General features: G+C 43.9%; 1 protein-coding gene across 1 annotated transcript in view; it reads left to right on the top strand.

The window, feature by feature from the left end:
- Window positions 1-16,362, top strand: part of LOC119395752 (glutamate receptor ionotropic, kainate 2) — a 51,782-nt gene that overhangs the window by 13,861 nt on the left and 21,559 nt on the right. The window contains exons 4-10 of the mRNA XM_037662758.2: window positions 1,705-1,871; window positions 3,481-3,534; window positions 5,290-5,454; window positions 5,920-6,075; window positions 6,609-6,713; window positions 7,582-7,725; window positions 10,960-11,163. Of these exons, the coding sequence (XP_037518686.1) occupies window positions 1,705-1,871; window positions 3,481-3,534; window positions 5,290-5,454; window positions 5,920-6,075; window positions 6,609-6,713; window positions 7,582-7,725; window positions 10,960-11,163 (995 nt within the window). The remainder of the gene's footprint in view (window positions 1-1,704; window positions 1,872-3,480; window positions 3,535-5,289; window positions 5,455-5,919; window positions 6,076-6,608; window positions 6,714-7,581; window positions 7,726-10,959; window positions 11,164-16,362) is intronic.

The raw sequence follows: 16,362 nt of genomic DNA, 5'->3' as shown, positions 1-16,362 counted from the left end.
AAACGCTGAAGAAGAAGAAAGGCAACTTGCGGGCAATATGATTTACCCTATTCCTAACGTTTGTACAATTTAGTAAGCACACATTATTCTGGGCCAATCCATCACAGAGGGTTTGAGCCACCTTTGAGTGGATAAAACGCGCTCTTTTGGGGCGCTCATCTAGCTCTCGGTGTGACTTTGCTGCGTGTTTTTGTGAGGCCTGGAGTGTTTCGTAAATTGGAGTAGTCTTCGATTTCTTCATACACCGAGGAAATATGCCTGTTTAAAATGCGCGATTTGTCGCATATGTAAGAGGTTCAGTAGTAAAGTGGACCACTAGTTTCAAGTCACGGGAGTTTTTTTTTTTTTGCCTAGACTAGGACTTTTGTCTTAAGGTTATTAACTGCTGAAAGCTCAAGTGCAAGAGACAGAAGCGGTGAAAATAAAGAGTGCTCAATACGGCGTCATATGTAACTTGCTGGCGGTTGAATCTTTCCTTCAACTTGATGAAATGTATTGACAGTACGTGAAGGTTCACTATAGGTTCACTATAATTGTTAATAATTTCTTTTACCAAATTATTTTTAAGATTAATTGAGAACGTCATTGCGAAGTTGTAATTGCTTCTTTAATATTATTTTTCGTTTTAACAAACTCCATCCCGTAAAATGTTTAGCAATTTTCAGCAAATTATTCAATGTGTTATTGTGCTTTGGTTTTTTTTTTCTTCTTTTATATAGGTTATGTTCCTTTACACATGTTTTACAAGAAGGCCTTCGACAACACAGACTGCACGGTGACCAGCAACGCTTAAGTAAAAAAAACCTGTTTCCTGTCGAAGGTTAAGGGATCATTTGCATACAAGGAAGTTTTAAAGGTGCCGGTGAAGCCTGATAGTGGTTAAAGAGGCCTTGTTTGCCTTGCGCACAAATTCGTTTTCCCAGTTCGGATTACAAAAGTGCGCAGTAATGCTTTTCTCGGAATATTTAGTCGCTATGCGGTGTTCAGTTTCTGACACATTTCAGGACGGCAGCACAATCTTCTATTTCGTTAGAAGGGATTCCCTTGATTTTTAGATTGCTTTCTGCATTTCTGATTATTAACATTAGCAATTTTTGCACCCGAAGTTGACCCTGAAATCTTGAGGAGGCCGTTGTGGTGGACTTAGGTTTAATTTTGGCGAAATCGGGTAATATAATTCGCGCCTAAATCTCATTATTTGAGCGCAGCCCACCCTGCCTATACGAGAAAGATGGCCAGCGCTAGCGCTGCAATCTTGACAGCATAACGGCTGGGCGGTTCTACAGCAGTAAAAGTCATGAGATAAAGCCGCGGCGGCTGCATTTTCGACGGAGGCGAAAATGTTTGAGGCTCGTGTACTTAGATTTAGGTGCACGTTAAAGAACCCCAGGTGATCGAAATTACCGGAGCCCTCCACTACGGTGTCTCTCATAATCATATCGGGGTTTTGGGACGTTAAGCCCCATGTATCATTAGGTCATTATATAAAGTCACGCCTGTGGACAATCATTAAACGTTGTCATGTTTCATACGCAAAAATCAGTTCAGTGGCAGCTGAGTGCTTATGACAATGGCTGTCGGTGAAAGTATGAGACGGTCATTACGCACTTTTTCAATTATTTGCAAATAAAATCCTACGTACATTGTCCAAGCTTTAGAACGTGACACGTGGCCTAACCATTCTAACGACGCTTGGCGCTGCAGGCCTCGAGCGACTCCAGGAGCTCGAGAGAGAGGACGACATGTCCGAGCGCAAGCTGCTCGCCTTCGACCTGTCCGCGGACGACGTCTGGTCAGAGGTGGTCCAATCGGGCTACCGCAACATCATCATCGATGTGGACGAGAACCGCATCGAGGACGTCTTGATGCAGGTGCGTAGATGCCAGAACAACTCTTGTTCATGATAGGAGGCGTTCTTGTCGTTGTGGAGGTAGCTGCTAGAGATATGCTCAATCAGCTGAGAAGCAACTTGAAGTGCATGCCGATTGTATGGAGCGCAAAAAGGAGCAAGGGTGGGATAAAAAAACAGCTACGACACCTACAGCTACAGCTCCAGAAACAGAAACAGCTACAGTTTGATTTGATGTACGTTGGATGACAACAAGGTCGAACAATTCTTTAACGGCCGCGCTGTCAGAGCGCCTTCCAAGAGAGAGAGAGAGAGAGTTGAATTCTGTAGGCTTAGGAGGGTGTGCACGTCATGAATACGCAAGTCTAGTGGAGTTTAAATGGGCGATAAATATGAAGGTTAATTTCACTTATAGACCATTTAATTTCTGAGTCGTGTAATCACAATGGCAACTTTCATACTGTGAGCTAAGCAAAGAGAAGTAGCGAAACCAAACGATCGGCTTGAAGCTCTGTCGCTAGCTGCACGACATTTAAGCTCATACTTTTAGTGGCACTAGCAATGAGAGACACTGTCGTTTCTACTCCAAGCACTTCCGGTCGAGCACTTACTTCCGGTTTCCCGAATATTCAGAAAATTTCTTTCAAGAGATCGCCAGGCCTGCGCAGAACACGCAGCACAATCACAGCGAGCGCTGGAAGAGCGGCTTTTCCAGAGCCCGTTGTAACGACTCTCTTGGGGCAACTAATACAAGTACACATGCAAGGTACCCACTACGCCGTAAACCACCGTAAATATCGTCGAGTAGGGGAGCACCCACTATGCCATTTTTCGTCATTCTGCGGATGAGCGAGGTACCCGTGCTACACATCTGTAAGTCATTATGGGCACTTCGTGCTGTGGCTGATGACGATGAAGAATTATGGCTGAGCCTTTTATAATGGATTGGAAGCATTTAACGACCTGGTCGTTACGCAATTTGCATTGTGTGACGCCTGGTAACAGAATACACTACAGTAAAAATAGAGTACAAATAACGTCCCATGTACCTTCCATGGCTTCATGGTATGTTGCCGTGGCGGCGGCATTTTCGATGGAGGCGAAAATGCTTGAGGCCCGTGTACTTAGGTTTACGCGCACGTTAAAGAACCCCAGGTGGTCGAAATTTCCGAAGCCCTCCACTACGGCGTCCCTCATAATCATATCGTGGTTTACGGACGTTAAACCCCAATAATTATATATTAATATTCATTGTCTGTCGATTTCTTCAATTTTTGTTCAACTAAGCATCCAACACAGTTTATAACTTGCGAGTGGTCTTTCTCGCTCTCGATAAGGAACACTGATACGAACAAGTGATCCGGTCTTGTACAATAGTATATTTCTGATGGTGTGCTTCTGGTAAGCCAGAAGCTCCCGCCCATCCTTATCGTCCACGCCCAAGAAAAAATACTGTAAGGGTGAGATACTAATTGAGAGTATTATATGCCAGTCTGGTGAGAGTGTGCAAAAAGTGTGTATTTAATTACATAATAAGTAAAAGTCGCCACCGTTTTTATGAGTACTGTGGCTGGTTTCTCTTTGCATCATAATCCGCAATGTTCTAAGGCACCGTTTCCACTTCTTCGCAGGCGCTCGAGGCTGGCTTGGTGACGGAGTTGCATAGTTACCTGCTCGTGTCGTTGGTAAGAGAAGGAGCGATGGCTTGAACTTTGGCTATTGGGTACTAGCTATCCCTTCGAAATTAATAAATAATAATAAAATATTATTAAATAATAATAAATTAGTACATTAATTCGGTCATAAATAAATTTTGATTCAAAAGTGTGACAACACATATTTTTTTTGAACTACCGTGTTCATGCGCATTTCAAATATTACAGACCATTTGGTTACATTCAAAATAATTTATTCTTACCTGAAAGGATGAAATACTTTAATTTTAAAAAAACTTCATCCAGTATTCCAGGGAATCACTTACATCCATGGCAGCTTCAAGCCCCCAACACCTGGACACTTTCACGAGCTCACACATCGTATGGCGAACCTCCTGATCTATTGTTTCTCGTTACGCCTTACCGAACCTCAGTTCAAGGTTGACAACTGCTCCACACGACTGACGCATTCACTAATAGCTGCCGTACGCTTAACCCTGAAACAGGAATCGCAGAAAAACGTTGAACACGAAGTCACTGCGAACACTGCAGTGATATCATACTTTAAGGTTCTCTCGAGACCTTATTTGAAGGCTAATCCCTAGTTCCAAATACAACACCCTCCCCCCCCCCCCTTCAAGCCGCGCGACCAAAAATACTTTGAAACATATATTTGAGAATCTACAAAGCAAAGAGGCTCGATACTTTGTTATTTGTATCTATTTCAATTTTTATTCGCGAGTCTTTAAGGCCATTGATTGCGATTTATGTGTGCTGTTCCCAGTTACGGCTAGTCTAGCTGTTCAAGACTTTTTATATACGTAGATACGGCAATTCCTGTTTTCTAGTTCCGTCATATGATCAAGGTGGTCCTAAGGGGCTCAAAACCTTTCGTGCTATTCATTATGGCCTTTCATGTAACGTCCATAATTTATTTCTGTAAATGAAAGAAGAAAGTTCCCTTTCTTTTGACCTGAACATGCTACTAGAAAACTAAAAAAAAAAAAAAAGATTGTCGCCACTGGGAAGCAAACCCGCAACCTCCGCGTTACGCCTGCTACACTCTTCCAAGTGAGAAACCGTAATGCCCTCCACGGCACACTTTGAGTAAGCGTTTCTCGGAACAGTTATAGGAAACCCTTCGTGTGAATGGTTATGCTTTGCGCACTGGCTGACTTCAGTTTCGTAATAGTGCAACAATCCTGTAGTGTTACTAATTGAGCTGGCAATTATTACAATTTAGTTAGTACAACAGTGCATTGGCAATTATTACACAATTTAATACTCGCCACTACTGTAAATCTTGGAGAGAAAACTCACTCCTTCGCCTCGATTCCACTGTCTTTTAGTTATCAGGCATAAACATTACTATAAAAGAGCAGCTGTTGGTTATGTAGAAGCATGTAGAAGAATATATTGAAGTAGATTATGCAAATTATATTACTGGGCACTCGCAGGAATTGTCGGTAACACTCTTCGCACTTCCTCTCGAAAATTGGTATGAAGTTTCTTTTTTTTATTATTTCGAATGCCTGTCTTAGGCACAGTACTACGTGATGTCATAAACACAAACAAATTTGCTTCATATATGAAGTCTAACAGTTAGCTGTAGAACTGTCTCTAAATCCAGCGATCAAAGTCGGGTGGTTGGCTAAGCCTGAGGCCTGTTGCACGGCGGTGGCGAAGAAGGCTTAAATGCAGGCCTGCACAAGGCCACAGCAAGTGTGTCGCAGTCACATTGCGGATTCATTATGAACGCATGCGCGGCACTGATGCCCGTCGCAGGACGCCCACGTACCGGGTAGCCGACCTGCCCTTCGGCAGGCGATGGCCGAAGCCCGGGTGTACAGCTTCCGCATGCTGGAGCTAGACAACGACGACTTCATCCTGCTGGGCCGCAGACTGGTGCGCCACCATCCGGACCTCACTGCCGGCGGGAGAGAGAAGCAGGTGTGGCAACAGCTGCTTAGACGAAAGCCCTAGCTTAGCCGAAAAAGTGTTAAGGTTTAAAGAGGCTAATCTGCCTCTTGTTTACGTAGAAGTTTAACAAATTTGTACTACTTTCTTGAGTTCAGATGGACAGAGACAAGCGACGTTCTCCTTCACCTATCGGATAGATAGATAGATAGATAGATAGATAGATAGATAGATAGATAGATAGATAGATAGATAGATAGATAGATAGATAGATAGATAGATAGATAGATAGATAGATAGATAGATAGATAGATAGATAGATAGATAGATAGATAGATAGATCTCATTTGGATAAAGGTTCATCGTTCAAACCGTCGTCGCTTGTACTTGTGCTCAGCGGCAGCGGTTTCATGTAGCCCTTGCGCCAGGAGGTTTGATAAAAGATGGTGCATAGAATAACGCACGTCATTCCGGTCTTCTTGGGTCGAGTGATTGCAGACGCAGTTGGCGCTGGTGCACGACGCCATCCATGTGTTTGCGGCTGCGCTTCACAATCTGTCCATATCCGGGGGCAGCCTGGAACCCAACCCTGTGGAGTGTGATACCGCCACGTTTCTTAAGGATGGTCAGGAGCTTCTGGATGCCCTGAAGAGCGTCAGTGTCTTTTCATCCTTATGTCCTATTGCTATTGTCTGTTTGAGTTGAGATAAGTACACTGGGAATTAAGAAAGGTAACGAAGGGGCTCGATTGATGTTCATCACAAGTATAATGAAACCAATCGGCAATGGAAACCAAGGGCAGCATAAAAGCTGGAAACATAGAAGTGTGATGCGGGGCTAGCTGGTGATCCATTTTCAAGAAGCTGCGCAGCAGAAGACAATGGGCAAAAAAGACGGAAACTAGGACAAGCAGTTGTCCTTGTTTTTCTGCTTTTTTTGTCCCTTGTACGCTGCTGCCGTGTTTCTTGATAGAGCATGGAACTTTACTTTACTAACAAGAGGGAAGGGGGGCTCTGTGGCCACCTTTATGCAGTTTCTAAAAAAAAAAAAACGTTTCTGCACGTCGTATGTCCACCTGGTTACTCCAAAGAAAGCTACGTCCGCTTAATGCGTAATGCTTTCAACTCGCAAAGCTCACAAACCACGTCACTGAACTCTCCTCACCGTAGTTCCGTTCGAATTCGCAGGCTAGCTACGAAGGATTCACGGGGGAAATCAATTTTGACGAAGACGGGGAACGGGAGGTGGATGACCTGCGGCTCTTTGAGTGGCACCGAGGACGCAGCGAACAGGTGAGCCGCTTTCGATTCACATGTTGCACCCAGGAATGCACTATGTTTGAACGATTTCGACATTTATTTGTTCAGTGAAGTTTTGGCGATAACTTCCAATGCAGGAAAAAAAAAAGAGAAAGGCTAGTGCGTGACCATCTCTTCGTTGCTTCCTACGGACGCAGTCGAGTTTTCTTTACGTGCGAAAAAAACAACAGCTGCCTATTCGGGCATATACACATATTGTCTTAGAACTTCAGGTAAACATTCCACGCATACTTAGTTAAGAAAGTCAAATATCTTACTGACCTATTGTGCAATGCGCTTTTGTAAGACTGTTATGTGTATGCTAGTTGGTTTCATCCCATTTGCACCTCCTGGTATAAAGTATTTCGAACCAACTTATTCATGTCCACGTTTAGTGTCGGCTGTATCATTCGGCGTGCCTCGCCTTAATTTGCGTAATCTCAGCATTTTATATGTGAATTCGAATTGCACATCTAACGCCATTACAGGCAATGTCACACGGCAAATTCCTCGAGCTATGATCGTGACATCTTTTAGTTCTTTGATTCCAGTCCTTGAATAACTTTCTTTGGCTGACTCTTCCGATTTCATATTTTGTATTCATTTTCCTGTTTTTTTTGTGTAGCAATAGTGGACCACAATAAGGGCTAGAGTGTTTAGTGGCAACTGTAAGAAATTAATTATTAATTAGTTGAGCGAATATCCTACATTGCAAGATCTTCAGCAGAATGTGAGGTCAGTGATTATTGCAATGTAGTCTACTTCTATGAGATGATCGCTTATGTTTATAATGAGAAATCAACATGAGCAGCTTTGACAGTGCACAATTATAGCTTTGGGCTGAAGAACTTTCACTGTCCAGGTGGCGACGTGGAGTGCGGAAAAGGGCCTCGACTTCGTGCACGATCCGTACGACGACGACGGAGTGCCGGGAGGAGAAGGCATTGATGACTCCATCGATGAGAACTCGCTCGAGAACCGGACAATCATCATCACCACCATTCTGGTAAATCAACTCTCGGCGCAATAAATATAGGGGCTTAAGTCATACATCGTAACCGTAGGCGTGCACGCACATGTGAGACAGTGGAGAGCCCTCCCCTAATCATTTAAAGAGGGCGCCAAGTCTCATCGTGGCAAACAGCGCGATTAACACGGACGAAGACGAGAAGTGGACACGGCGCAGCGCTGACTTTCAATTGAATTCGCGCTGTGCCGTGTCCACTTCTCGTCTTCATTCGTGTTACTCGCGCTGTTAGCCACGATGAATCTGTGCCAACTCGCCCAGTATTGCATCCTACTTTACCTCCCCTCTAATGAAGAACGCTGAGCAAGCCTGTGATCGTAAAGTTTTAAGCCATGCGAGGGTATCGTTAAAATTTTAGTCGTTCTTTTATCGATATTGCTTGCTGCTTAGTAACCTTTGTGTTCTGGTATGCGCCTGTTGTGTGACGACATGTCGGAGTGCTGCCGCCACGACCGGAAACATAATCCACTGTCTCGTGTTCCGCAAGCATGGCGGATGCTCGGTGTTTCAGTTTACTATAGGAGGGGGATACAGCTGTATGGAGCATCAGGTAGAGAGGTTGGAAGCACGAGCCGCTTATATCTGGGAGTGCAGTAGCTAGAAGAATAGTAGGGACGTCAATTGGGCGCGCGTCGTTAAAATAAAGGTGTTATAGGTTAAAAGATCGCAACAAAAGAAAGGAGAGAGGGAAATACAGGAAACATCAGTACCGCGGACACACAGGACTGCCCCTAACGCGTTCAATTGGTCGCTTAGTCCTGTCAGTTTCACTATAGGTGAAGCAAGGCCCCAATTGCCTTATAAGCCTGCCTTCCGAACACGGTGCCGTGTTTTAAGAATATTTCTCTCGAAAATGGCATTCGGTTTTGCTTGTTCAGCATTGCCTGAAGAATCTCACTCTCGAAATTGCACCGATGACAAATATCACGATGCGTGTGCCATTGTATCTTCAAGCTTGCACGTGTCATATTTGGACGAGTCCGTTATTTCAACAAAAAATTCGTGGGCCGCCCTGAACCGCAGGCGGTGCACTACAGTTTCGTAACTTCGGGAAAGCTGCTTTATCGTAAAAAGAGGGACCAACTCAACACGATGGTGTTTTCTCATGTGGAGAATTTAGCGTTAAATGGATATAAAGCCTAAGTAAACATGCCAAAGCACTCGTGCAGCCGTGCTGTGTGCATTCGCTTCGTTTTCGTCTCGTTTTAAGTGCTAAATTTTGCCAAGGTGTTTTACATTTCTTCAATGAACGCTGTGTAAGCTAAGGATATAGGTGTGAGAATTAGTCCGGAAAAAATGACGCGGGTAGACTAACGCACAGGAAAAAGGTGCAGTTTCGCCGCAGAAGAGAAGCAATGAATACTGTGGCAATAAATTGGAATGTTATACGTAGTAAGGCTAGCAGATTACGCCTTTAGCATTCAACTTGGCGTAACTCAACAAAATACTAGCGTTAGAAAACGCAGCCGCTGCTGCGAGTGAAGCGACCTTCGTGCTGTCTATCGCTTCGACTGAAACTCAGCGGTGAGAGGACAGCACGTACAAAGGTATGAGCCGTGCGCTAATTCCTGTCAAGATAGAGCGTGCGCGACTGCGCCCGGTTTCTCAAAGTACGCAGTTCCTTCCGGAGCCACGCAGCCCCCTTCCGGGACACCCTTATGGGACTTGAGTGCGACGGAAGACGGCCGGTGCGTTTCCTTGAGCCGCGATCGTCAGCTGCCCTCGCATGCTTTCACACGCAAGCGAAGGATACGACGCGCAGGGAAATTTTTTCGCCCTTGGAATTCATACAGAACTTCGCGGCGACACCGTCGGCAATAATGCGCCTAGGGTGCGCATATAACTGGCAACAAAACAATTAAAAATGAATGGCGAAATGCAAACATGCGCGGGAGGTTGAAGAAGAGCAGTAATTCGCTTTAACTGCTGCTCATGTTCTTCGACCGTTTTGTGAACAGTACGAAAACTGTTTAAGGGCTTAATTACTTACAGAATGTGTTACGCATTACCACCACGTGTACTTGATAATATGCTGACTCTAACATATAGTTAAATATGTTGCTCGAAAATTTGCTGATAACACAAAATAAAGTCACGCGCTTTACGTTCACAACTGTAGAGATGTCATAATCTCGCACTCAGCACAATTAAATCTTACAGCAAGGTCATTCCCCAGTAGGCATATTGTCGAAACCGTGGCAATTCCTTGAAGTATCTATGTACTATCCATAGTTTTATTGGTGACCTTTGTAGTAGAGCCTCATACCCTGCACTAGTAACCTCAGTATGAGGCCATGAAATCTTCGTGGGATACAGTTTGTGCACTTCCCTGAGCGTAATCTTTCGACTGTGCAAATAAACAGAAACCAGGCGAGGAAACTTGAACAGGATGATTTTAAATATTAGTAGCGCTGAAACACAAACACAAGTCACAAAACGTTTTCGTGTGTTGTGTTGATTGCTTTAGCCATACTAGAATGGCAAACCAACCAAACTAACAAGGCCAGTTTTCTTAACGATTGCCCAGGACAAGCACATCCAGTACAACTGGCAAACTTTGATGATATGAAGACGCAATGTGTACTCAGCATACATTCACGTATAGTACGTTTGACTATTTAAGGCCATATTGCACGTTTCAGAATTATAAGGCCGAGTGCGCGCGTTAAACTGGTTTTATTAGCCTTCTGTTTACCTCATGACTTCTATAATGTGTCAGATATTCACGGGACGTTAACGTGCTCCGTTTCGTTACACGATTCGAAACTTCCACTGTGATTTTGGAAAGCATGATCGAGATGAAGTTTAGGTGGTGGCTGTAAAAATGGAGGAAGAAAAAAAAACATGAGGGAGCGCCGTCACGTGCTTCCACTAGCATCGGCAAGCCAACCTCCTCGGACACTGCTCCTCCCAACCAGTGCGCGGTGCCTCCTGGGCAAGATTAGGCCTCCGCAGCGCACGCAGCAGACGCAAGCAAAGCGAGCCATCCAACGGCCGCGCTGGGCTATCACGTGACCAGGCTCTATTTCTCTCTCGAATTTTTATGACTAGGCTTCAAGGTTCTCACGTGATGCTCCCTCCTCATTTTCCCTCCTTCCCGGCCTGTACAGTGATATGGTGGCCTCGATGACGTCATTTCATACCCCTTATAACAACAATTGCGAACATCTGCTCTAGCCCTTTTAACCGCAACTTTGTGTAATGTGTTCGCAGTCGCCGCCGTTCGTGATGCTCAAGGAGGGCGCCGAGAAGCTGGAAGGAAACGATCGCTTTGAGGGCTTCTGCGTCTCGATGATCGAAAAGGTGGCGCGTCTTCTGGGCTTCCACTACAGGCTGAACATCGTCGCGGATGGCCGCTTCGGTGTCGAACAGGAGCCCGGCCGCTGGAACGGCATGATCGGAGAGCTTCAAGCCGGGGTGAGTGCGGCTATATTATTTTAATTTTTATGTATTTATGCATACTGCAGCCCGTTAGGACTATGGCGGAAGTGGGTGTACACGTAACTTAATATAATTGTGATATACATAGACAGAAACATAAGAAATAGAAAGATGTAAAGGAGCTAAACATCAGGGACGTCATCTAAAAATGGAGAAATCGGTAATAAACGAACTTCGGCGGCTAAGAAATTCCGATGTTCAGTCATGCGGGGGTAAAAGCTATATTTGAAAGTGTTGCTTCGTGGATGGAATAGACATGTTTGAGGCATGATTCGCTCTAGTTGAGGTCAGGCAAGCAGAAATGAAAAGGGAAGGATCTGAGAGGTAAAAAAGAGAGTTCGTATGCGAGCTGAAAATCTTCAGAGATTCTATGTGCCGTCGGTTGGAAAGAAACTGGAGGTTGATTTCATAAAGAGCAACTGGCGGTGAAAAGTCTTGGTCGAAGCGACGGTAAACAAAACGAATAGCCTTCCTCTGGACCAACTCCATAGGATTAATCCCGGCCGCGGCGGCCGCAATTTTGATGGAGGCGAAAATGCTTGAGGCCCCTGTACTTAGATTTAGGTGCACGTTAAGGAACCCCAGGTGGTCGAAATTTCCGAAGCCCTCCATTACGGCGTATCTCATAATCACATCGTGGTTTTGGGACGTTAATCACCAGATATTATTATATTACTATCATTAATATCGCACTGCCCATACGGGTTCCATGCGGAGGAAGCATATTCTAATACTAGGCGAATGCGGATGTAACCGAGGTTTTCTAGCTCTTTGCTGCGTTGTCTTCTGTCCTTATTAGGGTTTTTTTAGCAGCGACAGTAATACCGTGTCGTTTAGGCTATGGTATTGACGTTCCGTGTTAAATTCACCACGATCCGAAGACGTTTCAGTTGCGCGAGTTGCTCGATGAGTACAGTTACATGATGAGGTGATTATAGTTCAATAGATCTTGCAGATTAAAACAGTTACGTGCCGACCACGATGGTACGGTATTTTCGTACTTACCATACGGTAATCCAGCGCCGCTAAAAGACCATACAGTGTAAAACCAAAAAAGCGAGGCTATAAGAGAACAGATGTAAAGGGTTGGCATATTGCCACGTACGTTTCTGATCACTTCTGCTGCATTCGCCCATAAAGGCTGTCGGCAACGCTCAGCGCAAACCGCGCCTCATTCTTCGAGAAGCTTCACGATTATTGTACATGATTTTGTTAAGATTGCGCGCAAGACGCGAACGCTCGAGCTCATTCTAGAGATTGCGCAACCACCAGCGATGTCGCTGGAAAGTTCGATAGCGCCTGTATAAAAGCCGACGCGCTTGACCGCTTGTCAGTTGATCGACGGACGACGCCCTGTTCGCCGCTATCATTGTACATCGTGTATTGCTGTAGTTCTAGTTCTCATTTTCCCGGCCACAAGTTCGGCCAAATAAACAGTTTCATTCTGCAAACGCCGACTGCTGTCTTCGTCGACGTCACGACCACGTGACAATATATTTGCACATGAGCAACCCCACCCAACCTCGCATCACAGCTTTCGTATTGCAACCAGACCGAATGCGGCAAAAAAAGCGCATCTAACAATTACGGCAGGCTGTGTCCGTCTTTTTCGTGTCCGCTGTTCTTGGCCTGTAATGTACACAAAATATAAGAACACATAGGAGTACTGAATGCTTCACCAGCTGGTATTTCGCATCCCCCTTGTCGATATTCCGTTATAGTCGAGCTATTCGACTATACCGCGGCGAAAAGCGCCTCGATGTTTTTGCCTTTCATGATGCTTTAACGAGCACCTGAAATTCAACATACGAGTGCTTTCGCATTTCTCCGGCCTCGTGAATGTAGCTGCTGACAATGAGTCCACTTCATGATATACAACAAAACTCAATATAATTCGGCACCACGGCACGTATTCGGTGCGCTGTATAGAGACCAGGGGACACATTGAAGCTCCTAAGCGTGAAGTGTTCGTAAAAATAAATTCCAGCCAGTCGTAGTGCTTGAGATGTTATTACGAAGCTTTCTAGCCATTGTGGAATAGCCCTAAGGGACAAAAGCATTGAACAATTTAGTCCCAGATTTTGTCGAAGAAATAGAGAAAGAGATGCATGTTATGAAACTACCGAAAGCGTTTTGAATCTAGAAGCTTGACCTGCAGAATATAATGGCATACATATAACTGAAAGCGAATAGGCCATGATAGTGTTTCAATTGTGGCAGGAACTGGTGGAGCTAATGCACACTACAATGGCTGAACGTGGGCGTTCGAATAGGTTGACATACAGTTACCTTGTAGAAGAGCCAAGGTACAACGTAAATTAGGACACAAAGCTGCTGTCCTCGCTCCTCGTGCGAGCTTCGTTTCCGTTTTGCTGCAAGCGGAATTACAGTTTGATAAATCCGAAGATTGAACCGTAGCTCGTTTGTTTCATTTTGCGCATTGGTTCCTCCTGCCTCCTTTCGTTCTTTGCCAGAACCATGCACGACAGATTTATTTATTTATTTATTTATTTATTTATTTATTTATTTATTTATTTATTTATTTTACCCTCAGGGTACATAGTACATTTCAGAGGGGAACGGCAATGCACAACAATAAAAAAAAACAAGGAACACAAAGCAAATGGCATAAAATACAGTCACTAATTGGGGTACAAAGATGATTACTCCTAACAACTTACATCATAAAAAGCAAATGAGGAGCAGTAATTTTATTTTTATTACGTGGTGAAGGCAAAAAGCAATATAAATCAACTGATGAACAAAACATAAAGGGGGTAATTAGGTAATCATTGTTTTAAGTACATTCCTAAATTGAGTGGAGTCATTGATGCTTGTTATTGAAGCAGGCAGGGAATTCCATTCATTACAAGTTCTTGGGAGATATGACTGGGCATACGTTACTGTGTTGCAATGGGGGACTGTGACTTTTTGTTGGTGATTACGACGAAGAGAAATGAAGGGAGCAGGTTGGATTAATCGGGAACGAAGTTTCGGATTGTGATAAAATATTTTATGAAACAGGCAAATGCGAGTGAGCTTTCGGCGGGTAACTAGTGGGATGAGGTTTAGAGATGCCTTCATTTGGGTGACACTGGCTGAACGATGGTAGTTAGCCAAAATGAAACGAGCTCCACGATTTTGAACGGATTCCAACATGTGTGATAGTGTTACCTGGCCGGAGTCCCAAACAGATGAAGCGTATTCCATTTGAGGACGGACGTATGTGGTATATAGTAGTAACTTTAGAGACGATGGAGCAAGAAAGAAGTTTCTTCGAAGGTAACCCAGTGTTTTATTGGCTTTGGACGTTATATGTTCTGTATGTAATTTCCAGGACAAAGTGTTAGTTATGTGGACGCCGAGGTACCGGTAAGATGTTACAGTTTCAAGGGGGTGACTGTGAAGAAAGTAAGTTGGACAAGTTGTATTCGAGCGAGAAATCCTCATAGACTTGCACTTTTTAATGTTTAGTTCCATTTTCCAAATATGACACCAGTGAAGAATGTTATTGAGATCAGCCTGCAGAGAATGAATATCATTGTCATTAGATATTTTACGGTAAATCACACAGTCGTCAGCGAACAAACAAATTCTGGAAGTAACAGTAGTAGGTAAGTCATTTATATAGATTAGGAATAGAAGGGGGCCAAGTACTGATCCTTGGGGAACCCCAGAATCAACCGGTGCAGTGGAAGAATTAACATCATTAGTGCACACAAATTGAACACGAGAAGAAAGAAATGCACGAATCCAGTTAATAACTGCAGGGTCAATTTTTAGAACACTTAGTTTATATAAGAGCAGTGAATGGTTCACTTTGTCAAACGCTTTAGCAAAGTCAAGGAAGATACAGTCAGTTAAAGAAGCAGAGTCCAAATATAAATGCAAATCGTTAGTAAAAGAAATTAGTTGAGTATCACACGAAAATATCTTTCGAAAGCCATGCTGAGTTGAAGAGAAGAAGCTATTATCCTCAAGAAAATTAACAAGATGAGAAAATATTATATGTTCCATTATTTTGCATGGTACACATGTGAGAGATATAGGACGATAGTTAGATGGACTATGTTTATCACCGCCTTTATGTATTGGAATAATCGCAGCAGTTCTCCAGTCTTCAGGTAGTACACCATCATGATACGATTGTGAAAATATGCATTTCAGGATGATAGAACTGTATTCTTTGGTATTCTTTAAAAATTTACTATTAATTCCATCACTACCGTGAGACGACGTTAGTTTCAAGTTATCGATAATCGTGACGATGCCATGCGGGTCAAACGTGATGGGATCCATCGCAAAATGATTGTACGATTGAAGCTCAGGACTTTGGGTATCATTAGATGATGAAAACGACTTTATGAGTGTATCGTTTAGCACAGTAGAACAAAGATGGTCGGGAACAGGATCGCCGGTGGGTGTACGTAATGACACTTTACTGGTGTGAACTGGTTTCATTATACTCCAGAAACGTTTAGGGTTAGTCTTCAGGATGTTCGGCAGGGTTACGTTGAAGAACGAGGATTTAGTAGCCTTTAGCGCTCGCGAATATGCTAAAGAGGCTGTCTTGTACGTTGCCCAGTGGGCCGGTTTAGGTGAAAACTTAGCGATTCTAAAAAGTCTTTTTTTCCTGTTAGAAAGTCGGTTTAAATATCTGTTATACCATGGAGCTTGGTTATTGGAGTACACCCGGCGAAGAGGGATATGGAGATGAATCAGTTCAGAGACTTTATTTCGGAACAAACTCCAATTAGTTTCTACTGAGCGCCCGAGATAACCTGGTAAGAAAATGTCTAAAAAGGAGCTCAGTTCATTATTAATGGCTAGATAGTTACCCTTATTGTAGTCTCTGATGTTCTTGGACCGTTTTGCTGATGGTGCATGCGACAAATCGAACGTGAAATGCAAAATATTATGGTCGCTCAGGCCAGGCATGTGCAGTACGGGTGACGTGACAGTTTCTGATGACGTTAGTACTAGATCTATGAGGGAAGAAGAAGTTTGAGTAACACGGGTGGGTGAGATCGTGAAAGCCTAAAGTTGTCGATGCTAAAGTAGGGCAGTTCGAAAACATCATGGTGCTTCGCGTGTCCACATGAAGGATAGTGTAAAGGTCGCACCGGCGCCAAATCTCCGGAGAGAGACTTAAGAAATGCAGGGCACACTTCGGGA

This window comes from Rhipicephalus sanguineus, chromosome 6 (assembly GCF_013339695.2).
Source record: "Rhipicephalus sanguineus isolate Rsan-2018 chromosome 6, BIME_Rsan_1.4, whole genome shotgun sequence".
Lineage (NCBI taxonomy): Eukaryota > Metazoa > Arthropoda > Arachnida > Ixodida > Ixodidae > Rhipicephalus > Rhipicephalus sanguineus.
This window is presented reverse-complemented; position numbering and strand designations above follow the sequence as displayed.